This window comes from Mauremys reevesii, linkage group 9, assembly GCF_016161935.1.
Source record: "Mauremys reevesii isolate NIE-2019 linkage group 9, ASM1616193v1, whole genome shotgun sequence".
Classification (NCBI taxonomy): domain Eukaryota; kingdom Metazoa; phylum Chordata; order Testudines; family Geoemydidae; genus Mauremys; species Mauremys reevesii.
In genome coordinates, this window is record NC_052631.1 from 8609054 (window position 1) to 8622072 (window position 13019).

The window sequence follows — 13019 nt, forward strand, 5'->3', positions numbered from 1 at the left end:
GGAAGGCGCAGGACACTGTCACATCGCCAACTGCTGCAATATCCTTCCACCTTCGCGGCACACAAAATAGTTCCAATCTCCGCCCGCTCTTCTGGCTCTGGCAGCCTTACGAACCCCCACGGGAAATATCACACCCGGTTTGAGTGGGGACATCCGTGACACGGGAGAGCCCTAAACGGGGCATATTTGTGGCTTGGACTGTGGGGCGATATACAGATCCCTCCGCGGCGAAAGGCGGCTCGAGTTCCGGCGGCTGCATGCGTATATAAACCAGGCGCCGCGGAGGCGCTGCCTTTTCAGTTGAGGACAGAACAGAGGTGGGGGTTGGAGAGCGGAACATGTCAGGTGGTTCCACGGATTATAGCAGGTATTGGGGGCTGAAAGGTCGGGGACTAATCGGGGCCTTCGTGACTTTTCTTTTTTTCTTGAGGTGATTTTAAAGGGCAGAGAGATGAACGCGGGAGGGGGGCGGGGCGTGTGATGCCGGCTCTTTGCCGTTGGTGGGAAATACCATCCCAGGTGGTTCCGTCCAGTTGTCTCCTGGTAGGCACGTTCTTCCCGCAGCTTGTCCGTTTCGGAGACCCATCCCCCGTGCGGCCCGGCGTGATTTAACTCCGAGAGGAGCCGGCCATGACGCTTCAACTTTGAATCCCCCTCCCCCCCCCGGTGTCCCGTTGGTTCACGCCGGCGTTTCATGGGCCCGGCTTCGGGCGAGTCCATTTTCACGCAGAGCGGGAGGGGCGCGACGCTCAAGGCGATTGCCGGGCGCGTTCCTCCGCCTGCTGAGCGTAGCCGATTTGCGCAATCTCAGGGGTGGAGCTCTCGCGAGATTTTGCTCGTCCCGGCTGAGGGAGGAGGGGCGGCGCATGGAAGCCGGAGAAAACCCTTCCCTCCCGGCTCTACAGCCCAGGTGGCCCACAGAGGGCAGCTCTCTTGCCTTCTCGCCGGCGGGGGCTACAGCGCCCAGCCGGCAACGCTCTTAGAGCCGGTTTTTTCGCTGCCAGGGGAGTGCTGCATGCTGGGAACTGTAGTCTCTGCCCTGCGCCTGTTGTGGCGGAGGAGGCGCGGCATGTTAAGGCCTGCTGTCTCTGCCTTGCTGCGGGGAAGCGTGCTGTGCTGCCACCTGTAGTTTGCTCTGGGGGTCGCTGCAGGGTAGAGGTGTCTTGCTGATCTTGCACTGTGGCTTAGGGGTTCTGAATGGTGACTGAGCCTGGCACAGAAAGTTGGAGTACTGGCATCCCTGCTAATGAGGAGGGGAGACTAGTTCTCATGCTGAGAAATCCATCACTGGTTCAAGTTCCAGTTTATTGTGGGCAGTGCTAATGCTATCCAAGATACTGAGGTCTTGTTCTTCGTGCAAGTTGTTAGTTGCAAAGTGTTAACAGCCTGCTTTTTCTTGGTAACAGAGACCATGGCGGCCCAGAGGGAATGGACCCTGATGGTATCATTGAGGTGAGCAACTGCATAATACCCTTTAGACTCTATCAAATATGGAGGTAGGTAATCCGTGTAATAATCTTTTTGCTTCTTTCCTTACAGAGCAATTGGAATGAAATTGTTGACAATTTTGATGATATGAATTTAAAAGAATCCCTTCTCAGGGGTATTTATGCTTACGGTTTTGAGAAACCTTCAGCTATTCAACAGAGAGCTATTATTCCATGTATCAAAGGTAGGCAAGCACAAAAGTCTACTGCATCTGTCTGTTAATGAAGTGTGGTGATACTACTTACTTTTAACCCTTGAACAAGTGAGATGATGGTATACCATCTTTCGGGACTGACCTGAAATGGAGAGAGCTCTTAATTGCTGATCACTTATTTCAAAAGGAATAGAATTAAACTAAATATGAATAACTTGTGTGGGAGCAGTAAATATATATCCTACTTTTTTTAGGGTATGATGTGATTGCTCAAGCTCAGTCAGGTACTGGCAAGACAGCCACATTTGCTATTTCCATCCTGCAGCAATTGGAGATTGATCTCAAGGAGACCCAAGCACTAGTATTGGCCCCTACCAGAGAACTGGCTCAACAGGTATTGATAGTGTAGTTAAAAAAAAGCTGCTTGCACATTGCATAGGTTTCAGGTTTCACAACTGTGTAGGACAGTTAACAGACTTTTCAAAGGGGTCTGTAACTAATATCCATTCAGAATCCTTGCCACTTTGAGTGTAATGGGGAAACAGAATAGCTTCTGTTTTAGGTTTTCCCTACCCACATGAAGGGAGTTCAGATGTGACTTGTTTGGAGGTGATGCTGGGATAAGGTGCAGGTAACAGCTGATATGCTGTGTAGTTCTGAAAGGGCATCTCCCAGCAAACAGTGAAATCTTAAAAATGACATATTAAAACAGTATGTTCTGAGTGGAAATAAAATGCACTTTTTGAAAACAACTCAAACTTGTGTGCAGTTGTGCAACATGAAAACTGCAGTGCACATGTGATCAGTTCATTGTCTTGTGGTGTATTTATCTGACCCATGCTGTGTTGCATGTTTACTTTACCTCAGTTTCAGTACTTTTTTTTTTTACTCCTTAAAATGGAGCTGCTTTAATGAAGCTCCAGACTACATTAAATCCTGTACTGTTAAAGTGGCTCTAAGAATCCTTTGATTTAAGGTTTAATGTGATACATAAAAGTGTAGGTACCAGACTTATAAAATGTTTTGCAATTGGGTTTTATACTATATAAAATCTGCTTAGCACTCTTAAGTGAGAATTTTTACTTCCTCAGACCAAAGATTAGAGTCAACTGTGCTTGGAGGTAGAGTTGTCCAAATATGATACCTTTGGAATCTAGAAAAAATTGTGGTAGCAGATCAGTTATAGTTTGTTTACTAATCCTATACTCTCAGTGAAGGCAGTAGCAAAGTGAGACTTCACTGGGAACAGAATTGGACATTTTTTCAGGTGATGCTACATACATCATTTGGCCTTAACACTGAGGATATTTGATTCTTGCCTAATCTGAGTTTACTGCATAGTTGTGTACTCTGACTGCCTGATGACACAAGGTCATAACTTATTTGCAAGCTGTTCTGCTAGTGTACAACACCAGTAATAGTTTTCTCAACTCTGCCAACACTTTGCAGTTTGGCCTCTGAAGGGAAAATTCCTTATGATATCTTAAAGAAAAGATCTAGGATTCATTTGATAATGGGACTGACTCTTCTGTTGGTAAGAAAAGAACTAGCTTAAATAAATCAACCCAAGAAATTAACATGTTGATGCCATTGGTGGGCTTTGTTCTTTAGTGACTAATTTAAATTTGGGGGAGATTAGCCCCATCTTCGACCCAGTTTCCATACCAGACAAGTGCATGTCCTTGTTCAGAACTGAATAGTGAATATAGAAATTAGTGTTCTGGAACTTAACTGGATTTTTTTAAACATACTGGAAGTACTGACTTAAGGATTTTTATTTTAGATACAAAAGGTAATTTTGGCTCTTGGAGACTATATGGGTGCAACTTGCCATGCTTGTATTGGTGGCACAAATGTTCGTAATGAGATGCAGAAGCTTCAGGCTGAGGCTCCACACATTGTGGTTGGAACTCCAGGTCGGGTGTTTGATATGTTAAACAGACGATATCTTTGTAAGTACTAAATTCAGTTTCACTACTTTAGCAACCAGTATATTCACATGTGGAAGCTGCTTGATGGTTTCAATTGACAATGCAGAAAGCAGGCTTTGTAATTTCTGGGGTTCAACTTTCCAAGTAAATAATTGTGGAAGAAATGCATATTAAAGGCAATAGATATACCTGAACATTCCATTTAAAAATATTACTGTTCAGCAGTTGGAGGAGAAGTTAAGAATGTTTAAAACTTTGCATTAGATATATAACTTACAAAGTGTGAAACTTAAAAGGGGAGTGAAGTGATGTTTTACCATCTTTCGGGACTGACTTAGAAATGATGATAAAAGTTTATACTGATCACTCATATCAAGGAAGAGGTAGTGATTCACAGCCATTTCAGATGCACTAAACAGTCTCCTTAGCATGCTTTATGAAACACTTCTCCCTTTCTCCTAGCACCTAAATGGATCAAGATGTTTGTCTTGGATGAAGCAGATGAAATGTTGAGCCGTGGATTTAAAGATCAAATTTATGAAATTTTTCAAAAGTTAAGCACAAATATTCAGGTAAAATCAGAATTTAGTTATAACTAAGATGAACAGATTGTGTTAAGAAATGCAGGATAAGTTACAATGTAGCTGTTAAGTGCTGTATTGTCGTTCCCCCTGCTCAAATAAATTGTGTCATACTATCCCTGACTGCCTTGATTCCCACAGTAGACAGGGACGCTTGGTCTCGTACATGTAATCTGTCTTCACTTAACTGTGTTAGATTAATTTCAATATTAATCAGTTGAGAATCATATTTAACTATGGTTTCTGCTTTTGAGTGCTCACTGCACAAAGTGCTCTCTTGGATGTTGGTGGTGTTACTCATTTAGGGTTACAGTACCTCTGAATATTGGTGTTTTTCTTACAATTTTAGAAGCATTTCTTCTCAGTTTGTACTGTATCTCTTAGGTTGTATTGCTGTCAGCCACCATGCCAATGGATGTGTTGGAAGTGACCAAAAAGTTCATGAGAGATCCTATACGTATTCTGGTGAAGAAAGAAGAATTGACCCTTGAGGGTATCAAACAATTCTATATTAATGTTGAAAGAGAGGTAGGTGCAACTTTATTTCCTTTGGCTGGAAGTATTTAGAAAATCTCTCTTTTCCACCTTCTTGTTCAAGCACTGTGCTAAAATTACAGAAACCAGGGCTGAGCCTTGGTTTTTGTAGTAATGCTAGCAGAGTACACATAAGAAGAAGAATAAATGTGCACTAGATCCAAAATGACTTGGGTGGACCTCTTTCTTAATGTCCAGTGTCCTATGTCTTAGGATTTGGTGCAATAATCTAAGGAAACTTGCATATAATGCTTATTTTTCATGTTGTACCTACATAATTCTATATACTGAAATGTTAATTTGATAATGGGGTTTTCTGTAGTTCTTGCTCTGCCATATTAAAAGATTTTTTTACTTAGTAACTGAACTTGTTTAGCTAATACAAACTTAATTACCTGGCACTTTTTCCTAAATATATGCAAATTTATTTAGGAATGGAAGCTGGATACTCTCTGTGACTTGTATGAGACACTGACCATTACACAAGCTGTTATTTTCCTGAATACAAGGAGAAAAGTGGATTGGCTTACAGAGAAAATGCATGCGAGGGACTTCACAGTCTCTGCTCTGGTGAGAGTTGATGCTTCATTTTATCTAAGACATCTCATGTTTGTGATCTTGCAGGACTGATTTAAATACATTCAATCATTGCACAAGTGAAATGGAGATTAATCTGTTAGACATTTTAGTGGGAATGATTCTGAAACTCTGGTTCTGGGCACCAAAACTGGTGCTCTTTAAAGTTAGAAGCAGGTTAAGTTACAATGTAGCTGTGAAGTGCTGTATTGTCGTTCCCCCTGCTCAAAGCAAAATGTTTCATACTATCCCTGCCTGCCTTGATCCCATAGCAGATGGGGACGCTTGGTCTCATACACATTTAAAATAAGATTTTCTGTTCTGGAATATTGAGATTGTAAAAGTTCTCATTTTTGATTTCTCCAGCATGGTGACATGGACCAGAAGGAACGAGATGTTATCATGAGAGAGTTTAGATCAGGATCAAGCCGTGTCTTGATCACTACTGACTTGTTGGTAACTATCCCAATCATCTTAGCATATGCGCAATGTGCTTCAGGTGGCATGTGACCAGAATTCATCACCGAATTTGGTCCATTGGTTGGATCATTAGCTTCCCCAGCTTGGGCCCCAGGTACTGATGGGAGTGCAGTGTGAACACTGATCCATGCCCCCAAACATCTCAATTACCTTAATACTGCACCTCCCCATTGTGTTAGTTTAGTATGTTCACACTTGCTGCCAAAAGCTTCTTGACTTGGTGAAGGTTACTGTAACCGAACCACTCAAGCTCTTGGAAGAGTAAAGACTACACTCCACTATGGGCTACACGGTTGTAGTTCATCACTATAATGTGGTCAACAAAATAAGGAGTAAATTTCTTACTCTAAAATGTATGGGCTTGTATTAAAGAGTCTCTGCATTGGCTTCCAGGCTCGTGGCATTGATGTGCAACAGGTTTCGTTGGTTATAAATTACGACCTGCCGACCAATCGTGAAAACTACATTCACAGGTTAGTTGCTGCAGTGTTATGTCATTGAATCTTTCTCCTAATTTCACTGCTTCAGACTAAATCACAAGAACTTGCATCCTATTTTTTACATATTTCTATCTGTATAACTTGGACAAACCCACCCACTGCTCTGGGTTTTCTTAGTCCACTCAGTGGGGCTGGGGGGATGGGGAACTGGAATAGTGTGTATCCAACCATACCAGGAAGGGCATACCCATCTAAAATATTGAACACTAAGCACTGACTGGTACAGTTGTTTCCATAACATTTCTGAAATGGGGGAGGGGCAGAGCTTCTTGGTTAGTCAATGAAACAAAGCAGTGGGAAAACTTAGATGTCTTAGTCTGTCTTAGCATTGTTGCCTGATCCATTCATTGCTGAGGTGTAGTCAAATTGGCATCTGCTGCTGAATTAGTATCTTCTGCACTATATCTTGTGGAGCCTCAGAAACTGCAAAAAATCGTTTCTAACTGCAGTGTTCATGCCAAGTCTAGTTATTGATTTGTCCACCACATCTTACTGCTTTAGGCCATAGCTCATTTTTCCTGGATTGCTGCTGTTGTTCACTTAGTAGGCTTCCATATTGTTAGCAACTTCAGCTGGGATAGTAAGAATGTGTTGACTTCCTGAGAGGTCTAATTGCGCTGTTTTTGTGCCTTCATTGTTTGTTCTTGGTGATTCCTCTTACAGTGGGATTCTTTCTTCTGTGGTGTTTTGTTCCTTCCTGGTAGCAATTTCAGTTTTGTTTCCCTAGCTCTAGTTAAATACTTCTAGTGGCTTTGTCCTTAAATTAAGTAAATTGTACTCTGTTACTTGATGTAAAAAAATACAGGAGTCGATAGCAGCAGTTGATGACACACGATGGTGCTCAGAAACGGCGTTGACCTAATTTAGGACGTGGATTCGTAAGCGGCACACTGTTTGAATAAAGAGCGAGTTGGTATTTATATACTTGTTTTTTTCTTTTGTCATGATTATTCACTTTGTTTTGTCATGTATTTTAGCTCTTACAGAAAAGGTGTTTCACATTGTCCAGTTTTCCATGAAGGAAGCAGAACTGTTGGTGGGCTGTCAACTCACTAAAACTAATGTGGTGGTGACGCAATCTGTCTCTTACCTAAAACTGTTATACAAAAGCAGTGATTTTTAGCTTTATATTGAATCTTGTCTTGGGTTTCCTTGTCAAACTGATAAGTTTTCCCACTGAAAACAGCATCTTAAATACTAAATATTTGATGTTTTCACAATGAAATATAAACATTTACTGTTCTGCATTACAGAATGTAATTGGAATACATCTGTTGCTGACTTTAATATTTTAGCATTCTTGAACATTAACCTGTGCACTAGGCTGACCAAGCTCTCTGCCCACGCTTGGGAAATGAATGAGGGTGGCTGGATGTGTAAGTTTCATTGCTAGCCATTCTCAAAGGGGCAAGAGTGGGAGGGTTGAAATGACTTTGCACTTCATATCACAACACCAAAAAGAGCTACACTGAAATTATTTTGCAGCCAAAACAGTAATCTTTCTCTACTGCTGTCTACAGGTTGGATATTTCTTAAGGTTGGCACTAACAGCTAATTTTTCTTGGCAAAATACCACTTTTGACTAGCATCTAGTACTGTAAATAAGGATAAACTGGCCTTTGGCAAATAAGGCCAGAAGAGACCATTGTGATCATCTAGTCTGATGTCCTGTATAATACTGGCCATAATGTCTCACCCTCCCCTAGGTATTTGAATCTTTTAGAAAAACGTTTTTTAAATGTCTTCTGTTCTGTGCAGAATTGGACGAGGTGGTCGTTTTGGCAGGAAAGGGGTGGCTATAAACTTTGTTACCGAGGAGGACAAAAGAATTCTTCGGGATATTGAGACTTTCTACAATACTACAGTGGAGGAGATGCCTATGAATGTGGCTGATCTCATTTAATCCCTGGGATGAGAGCTTTTTTGAATGCAGTGCTCGCTGTTGCTGAATAGGCAATTCACAACGTGCATTGTGCTTCTTTCTTTGGGGATATATTGAATCTTGTCTCAATGCTCATAACGGATCCGAAATACAGATTTTTTTTGATCAGCGAAGCGACATTTTTGTCGTGAGCTCTTGTGGTGAAAGCCATTGGCTTTATCCACTTTAGGGTTAGACTGTTGGGGTTGGGTGGAAAGTCATGGGGTCTGTACATTTTTTCTTAAATTTATTTCCTAGTTCAGTAGAAGTGGTTGTATTAGATGTTCTTTATCATTTGATAATTTACTTATGGACTAAAAGATATAAGTGCTGTATAAAGTCAGCCAATTATGTTAAACTAGCATACCTTCCTTTATTTGTTTTTTACTTATACTTTAGATTTGAATTGGAAAGGTCTTTAAAAATATATATAAACTTTTTATATAGAGTATTCAAATGCATTTTTGTTTGATATGTATTTATTCAATAAAATATTTAATTAGTGGTAAGTGTGATCTGGACCCCATTAAGCCCCAGCAAGCAAGCAATCATACTATTATCTTAGGTAGGGTTAAACCCAGTAAAATTGCCATATTGCACATGTCTTAATGAAGTTTGAATGTTCAATAAAAAAACTTCTATATTCACTTTAAAGTGTAAAAGTTGTTTTTTGACTGACAGGGTCTTTCATTGAGTGGAGGTAATGTTTCATTTTGATCAGACTACCAGTGTTACACTAATCTTATTTCTTCTCCAAGCTTGGTATTTTGAGTATAATCACCAATACTGGTTGTCATGACCATTCTTTCTGCTGCTAGTAGAGAGGGCTCCATAATCACTTACTAGTAAAGAAGTGAAACTACAGCTCTCCCACTAGCCCATGAACAGTTAAGCCAATAACTAGCCTGCAGGCCCAGCTCAGCTATTGCCCAAGGGCAGCGCCTTGTCAATGGTGTCTGGACTAATGTCTGTCTCACTAAAGTAGCTAGACATCCCATAGACCTGTCTTGTTTTTTTTTTTTCCCACTGGGGAAGAGCTCTACTGCTAACTGCATGGGGCAGGGAGGGGAAAGCTAAGGATAGTAGCCCTCAAACTTTTGTACTGGTGTGACCTTTCATACAGCAAGCCTCTGCATGCAACCCTCTATACATTTAAAAACACTTTAATATATTTTTTAAACACCATTATGCTGGAGGCAAAGTGGGATTTGGGGTGGAGGCTGACAGCTTGTGACCCCCAGTTTGAGAACCCCTGGCTTAGGACTTATCTACAGGCAATTTCTACATTTATGCTAAATAGCTTGTATGTAAGAGCAACATGACTGCTCACAGCTCTGGTATGAAACTGCAGAAAAACCTGAGCATCTCTGGATGAAGTTTAGAAGTGTGAGCAACAAGGGTGATGTCATGGTGGGAGTCTGCTATAGACCACCAGACCAGGGAGATGAGGTGAATGAGGTTTTCTTCCAGCAACTAAAGAGTTTAGATCACAGGCCCTGGTTCTCATAGGGGACTTCAACCGCTCCAATATCTGCTGGGAGAGCACTACAATAGTGCACAGACAATCCAGGAAGTTTTTGGAAAGTGTAGGGGACAATTTCCTGGTGCAAGTGCTGGAGGAACCAACTAGGGGCAGAGCTCTTCTTGACCTGCTGCTCACAAACAGAAGAATTAGTAGGGGAAGCAAAAGCAGATGGGAACCTGGGAGGCAGTGACCATGAGATGGTTGAGTTCAGGATCCTGACACAAAGGAGAGCAGCGAAATACAGACCCTGGACTTCAGAAAAGCAGACTTTGACTCCCTCAGGGAACTGATGGGCAGGATTCCCTGGGAGAATAACATGAGGGGGAAAGGAGTCCAGGAGAGCTGGCTATATTTTAAAGAATCCTTATTGAGGTTGCAGGAACAAACCAGCCCGATGTGTAGAAAGAATAGGAAATATGGCAGGCAGCCAGCTTGGCTTAACAGTGAAATCCTTGCTGATCTTAAAACACAAAAAAAGAAGCTTACAAGTGGAAAATTGGATAAATGACCAGGGAGAAGTATAAAAATATTGCTCAGGCATGCAGGAGTGAAATCAGGAAGGCCAAATCATACTTGGAGTTGCAGCTAGAAAGAGATGTTAAGAGTAACAAGAAGGGTTTGTTCAGGTATGTTAACAAGTCAAGGGAAGTGTGGGCCCCTTACTGAATGAGGGAGGTAACCTAGTGACAGAGGATGTGGAAAAAGCTAATGTACTCAATGCTTTTTTTGCTTCTGTCTTAACAAGGTGAGCTCCCAGACTACTCCACTGGGCAGCACAGCATGGAGAGGTGACAACTAGCCCCCTGTGGAGAAAAGTGGTTCAGGACTATTTAGAAAAGCTGGACAAGCACAAGTCCATGGGGTCAATGCGCTGCATCCAAGGGTGCTAAAGGAAATTAGTGGATGTGATTGCAGAACTGTTGGCCATTATCTTTGAAAACTCATGGCGAGTGGGGGAGGTCCCAGATGACTGAAAAAAGGCTAATCTAGTGTCCATCTTTAAAAAAAGGGAAGGAGGAGGATCCAGGGAACTACAGGCTAGTCAGTCTCACCTCAGTCCCTAGAAAAATCATGGAAGAAGTCCTCAAGGAATCATTTCTGATGCACTTAGAGGAGAGGAAAGCAATCAGGAACAGTCAGCATGGTTTCACCAAGGGCAAGTCATGCCTGGCAAACCTAATTGCCTTCTATGATAACTGGCTCTGTGGATGAGGGGAAAGCAGTGGATGTGTTATTCCTTGACTTTAGCAAAGCTAATACTCCCACAGTATTCTTGCCAGCAAGTTAAAATATGGGCTGGATGAATGGATTATAAGGTGGATAGAAAGCTGGCTAGATTGTTGGGCTCCATGTCTAGTTGGCAGCTGGTATCAAGCTTAGTGCCCCAAGGGTCGGTCCTGGGGCCGGTTTTGTTCAATATCTTCATTAATGATCTGGAGGATGGCGTGGACTGCACTCTCAACAAGTTTGCAGATGACACTAAACTGGGAGGAGTGGTAGATACGCTGGAGGGTAGGGATAGGATACAGAGGGACCTAGATAAATTAGAGGATTGGGCCAAAAGAAACCTGATGAGGTTCAACAAGGACAAGTGCAGAGTCCTGCACTTAGGATGGAAGAATCCCATGCACTGCTACAGACTAGGGATTGAATGGCTAGGCAGCAGTCCTGCAGAAAAGAACCTAGGGGTTACAGTGGACATGAGTCAACAGTGTGCCCTTGTTGGCAAGGATAACAGCATTTTGGGCTGTATAACTAGGGGCATTGCCAGAAGATCAAGGGATGTGATCATTCCCCTCTATTCAACATTGGTGAGGCCTCATCTGGAGTACTGTGTCCAGTTTTGGGCCCTACACTACAAGGAGGATGTGGAAAAATTGGAGAGTCCAGCAGAGGGCAACCAAAATTATTAGAGAGCTGGAGCACATGATTTATGAGGAGGCTGAGGGAACTGGGATTGTTTAGTCTGCAGAAGAGAAGAATGAGGGGGGATTTGATAGCTGCTTTCAACTACCTGAAAGGGGGTTCCAAAGAGGATGGAGCTAGGCTGTTCTCAGTGGTAGCAGATGACAGAACAAGGAGTAATGGTCTCAAGTTGCAGTGAGGGAGGTTTAGGTTGGATATTAGGAAATACTTTTTCATTAGGAGGGTGGTGAAGCACTGGAATGGGTTACCTAGGGAGGTGGTGGAATCTCCTTCCTTAGAGATTTTTAAGGCCTGGCTTGACAAAGCCCTGGCTGGGATGATTTAGTTGGGGTTGGTCCTGCTTTGAGCAGGGAGTTGGACTAGAACCTCCTGAGGTCCCTTCCAACTGTGATATTCCATGATGACTGAAGACAATTAGGATCTTGTAGTTTAAGCTTCTAGTTTACCCTATTTGACTGACTACTGAAATCAAAATGTTGAGGGATTCTACATGTAAAAGTAGTGTAGCAATTCAATTTTACTCTAAACATTGAAAATAGTCTGAGGTTGGGAGGTTTTATGGGAGCCACACATTTCTGAAAATCCTACTAGGCACATACCTGCATCTTTAGGTACTTACATACTTATAAATATTCAGCCCATACTCCACCAGAATTAATTTTGTACACTATTGAAAGACTTAAGTATACACCCCAATGCACTTACTATGTACACTTAAGGAAAAGCTTCCATTTGATTTTAAAAAGGGTATTCATATAGACCACAGGTTCTCAAACTGTGGTCCATGGATCACCAGTGGTCCATGAATAGGGTTACCAGATTGCAACTGTGAAAGAACGGGACATTGCAAGGGAGGGGAAGAATAGGCACCTATACAAGAAAAAGTCCCTAAAAACAGGACAGCTGGTCACCCTATCCATGAGCTCCATTTAGGTGGTCTGCAGATAAACTAGAGGGAACTAAGCTGCACACAAAAGAATGAAGGGCCACCCACCTAATCAGTGAAGCCACTCAGGCGTGAGGTGGTGGCCTTGGAGTGAGAAGACAGGGTGGAGGGAATTTGGGATGTGCAGGGCTGCAGCAGCCAGAGAAAGATGCTACTTTCCCCAGTTCAAGGGCTGTGGCTGCCAGGGAGAAACCCACCCCCCACCCCTTCCCAGCCTCAGCTCTGTGGCAGGGGAACCCCCCCCCCCCCCATCCTTCCCAGCTCCATGGCTGCTGCAGCAGGGGAGAGAAGGCACATCCATCCCATTAGAAATGTAAGACTACAGATATTAAAATATGAGTTGTGTGCCTTTATTTGTAGAACAAAAAACTTTTTTTAATATAGCACTTTTATCCAAAGCGCTTTACAAGAGTTAGCTAATGGTACAAACAACATTTGGAAAGATCATTAAGTGGTC

The 13019-nt window shown here is 42.5% G+C and overlaps 1 protein-coding gene, 1 long non-coding RNA gene and 5 other non-coding genes across 10 annotated transcripts in view; 6 read left to right on the plus strand and 1 right to left on the minus strand.

Annotated features, from left to right (window-relative positions):
- Positions 1 to 1017, minus strand: part of LOC120371848 — an 18427-nt gene extending 17410 nt beyond the window's left edge. The window contains exon 1 of the long non-coding RNA XR_005584609.1: positions 512 to 1017. This is a non-coding gene — a long non-coding RNA (uncharacterized LOC120371848). The remainder of the gene's footprint in view (positions 1 to 511) is intronic.
- EIF4A2 (eukaryotic translation initiation factor 4A2) overlaps positions 113 to 13019 on the plus strand; it is a 21470-nt gene continuing 8563 nt past the window's right edge. The window contains exons 1-12 of one of the 4 annotated variants that reach the window (XR_005584608.1): positions 114 to 367; positions 1407 to 1452; positions 1540 to 1672; positions 1897 to 2036; positions 3426 to 3594; positions 4036 to 4145; positions 4539 to 4682; positions 5121 to 5258; positions 5631 to 5720; positions 6138 to 6217; positions 7050 to 7153; positions 8003 to 8135. Coding sequence is in view for 2 of the 4 variants with exons in the window: in XM_039488199.1 (XP_039344133.1) it covers positions 339 to 367; positions 1407 to 1452; positions 1540 to 1672; positions 1897 to 2036; positions 3426 to 3594; positions 4036 to 4145; positions 4539 to 4682; positions 5121 to 5258; positions 5631 to 5720; positions 6138 to 6217; positions 8003 to 8147 (1224 nt within the window). In the remaining 2 variants the exon portion in view is untranslated. Of the gene's footprint in view, positions 368 to 1406; positions 1453 to 1539; positions 1673 to 1896; positions 2037 to 3425; positions 3595 to 4035; positions 4146 to 4538; positions 4683 to 5120; positions 5259 to 5630; positions 5721 to 6137; positions 6218 to 7049; positions 7158 to 8002; positions 8495 to 13019 lie in introns of those variants that run through there. The other 3 variants (XR_005584607.1, XM_039488199.1, XM_039488200.1) reach the window with 3 other exon arrangements.
- LOC120372749 lies at positions 1749 to 1819 on the plus strand. Its single transcript, XR_005585169.1, has one exon. It is a non-coding gene; the product is annotated as a small nucleolar RNA SNORD2 (small nucleolar RNA).
- On the plus strand, positions 3872 to 3942 carry LOC120372750. The gene has a single exon (XR_005585170.1). It is a non-coding gene; the product is annotated as a small nucleolar RNA SNORD2 (small nucleolar RNA).
- Positions 4195 to 4322, plus strand: LOC120372727. Its single transcript, XR_005585148.1, has one exon. It is a non-coding gene; the product is annotated as a small nucleolar RNA SNORA63 (small nucleolar RNA).
- LOC120372747 lies at positions 4738 to 4918 on the plus strand. Its single transcript, XR_005585167.1, has one exon. It is a non-coding gene; the product is annotated as a small nucleolar RNA SNORA81 (small nucleolar RNA).
- On the plus strand, positions 5436 to 5563 carry LOC120372726. The gene has a single exon (XR_005585147.1). It is a non-coding gene; the product is annotated as a small nucleolar RNA SNORA63 (small nucleolar RNA).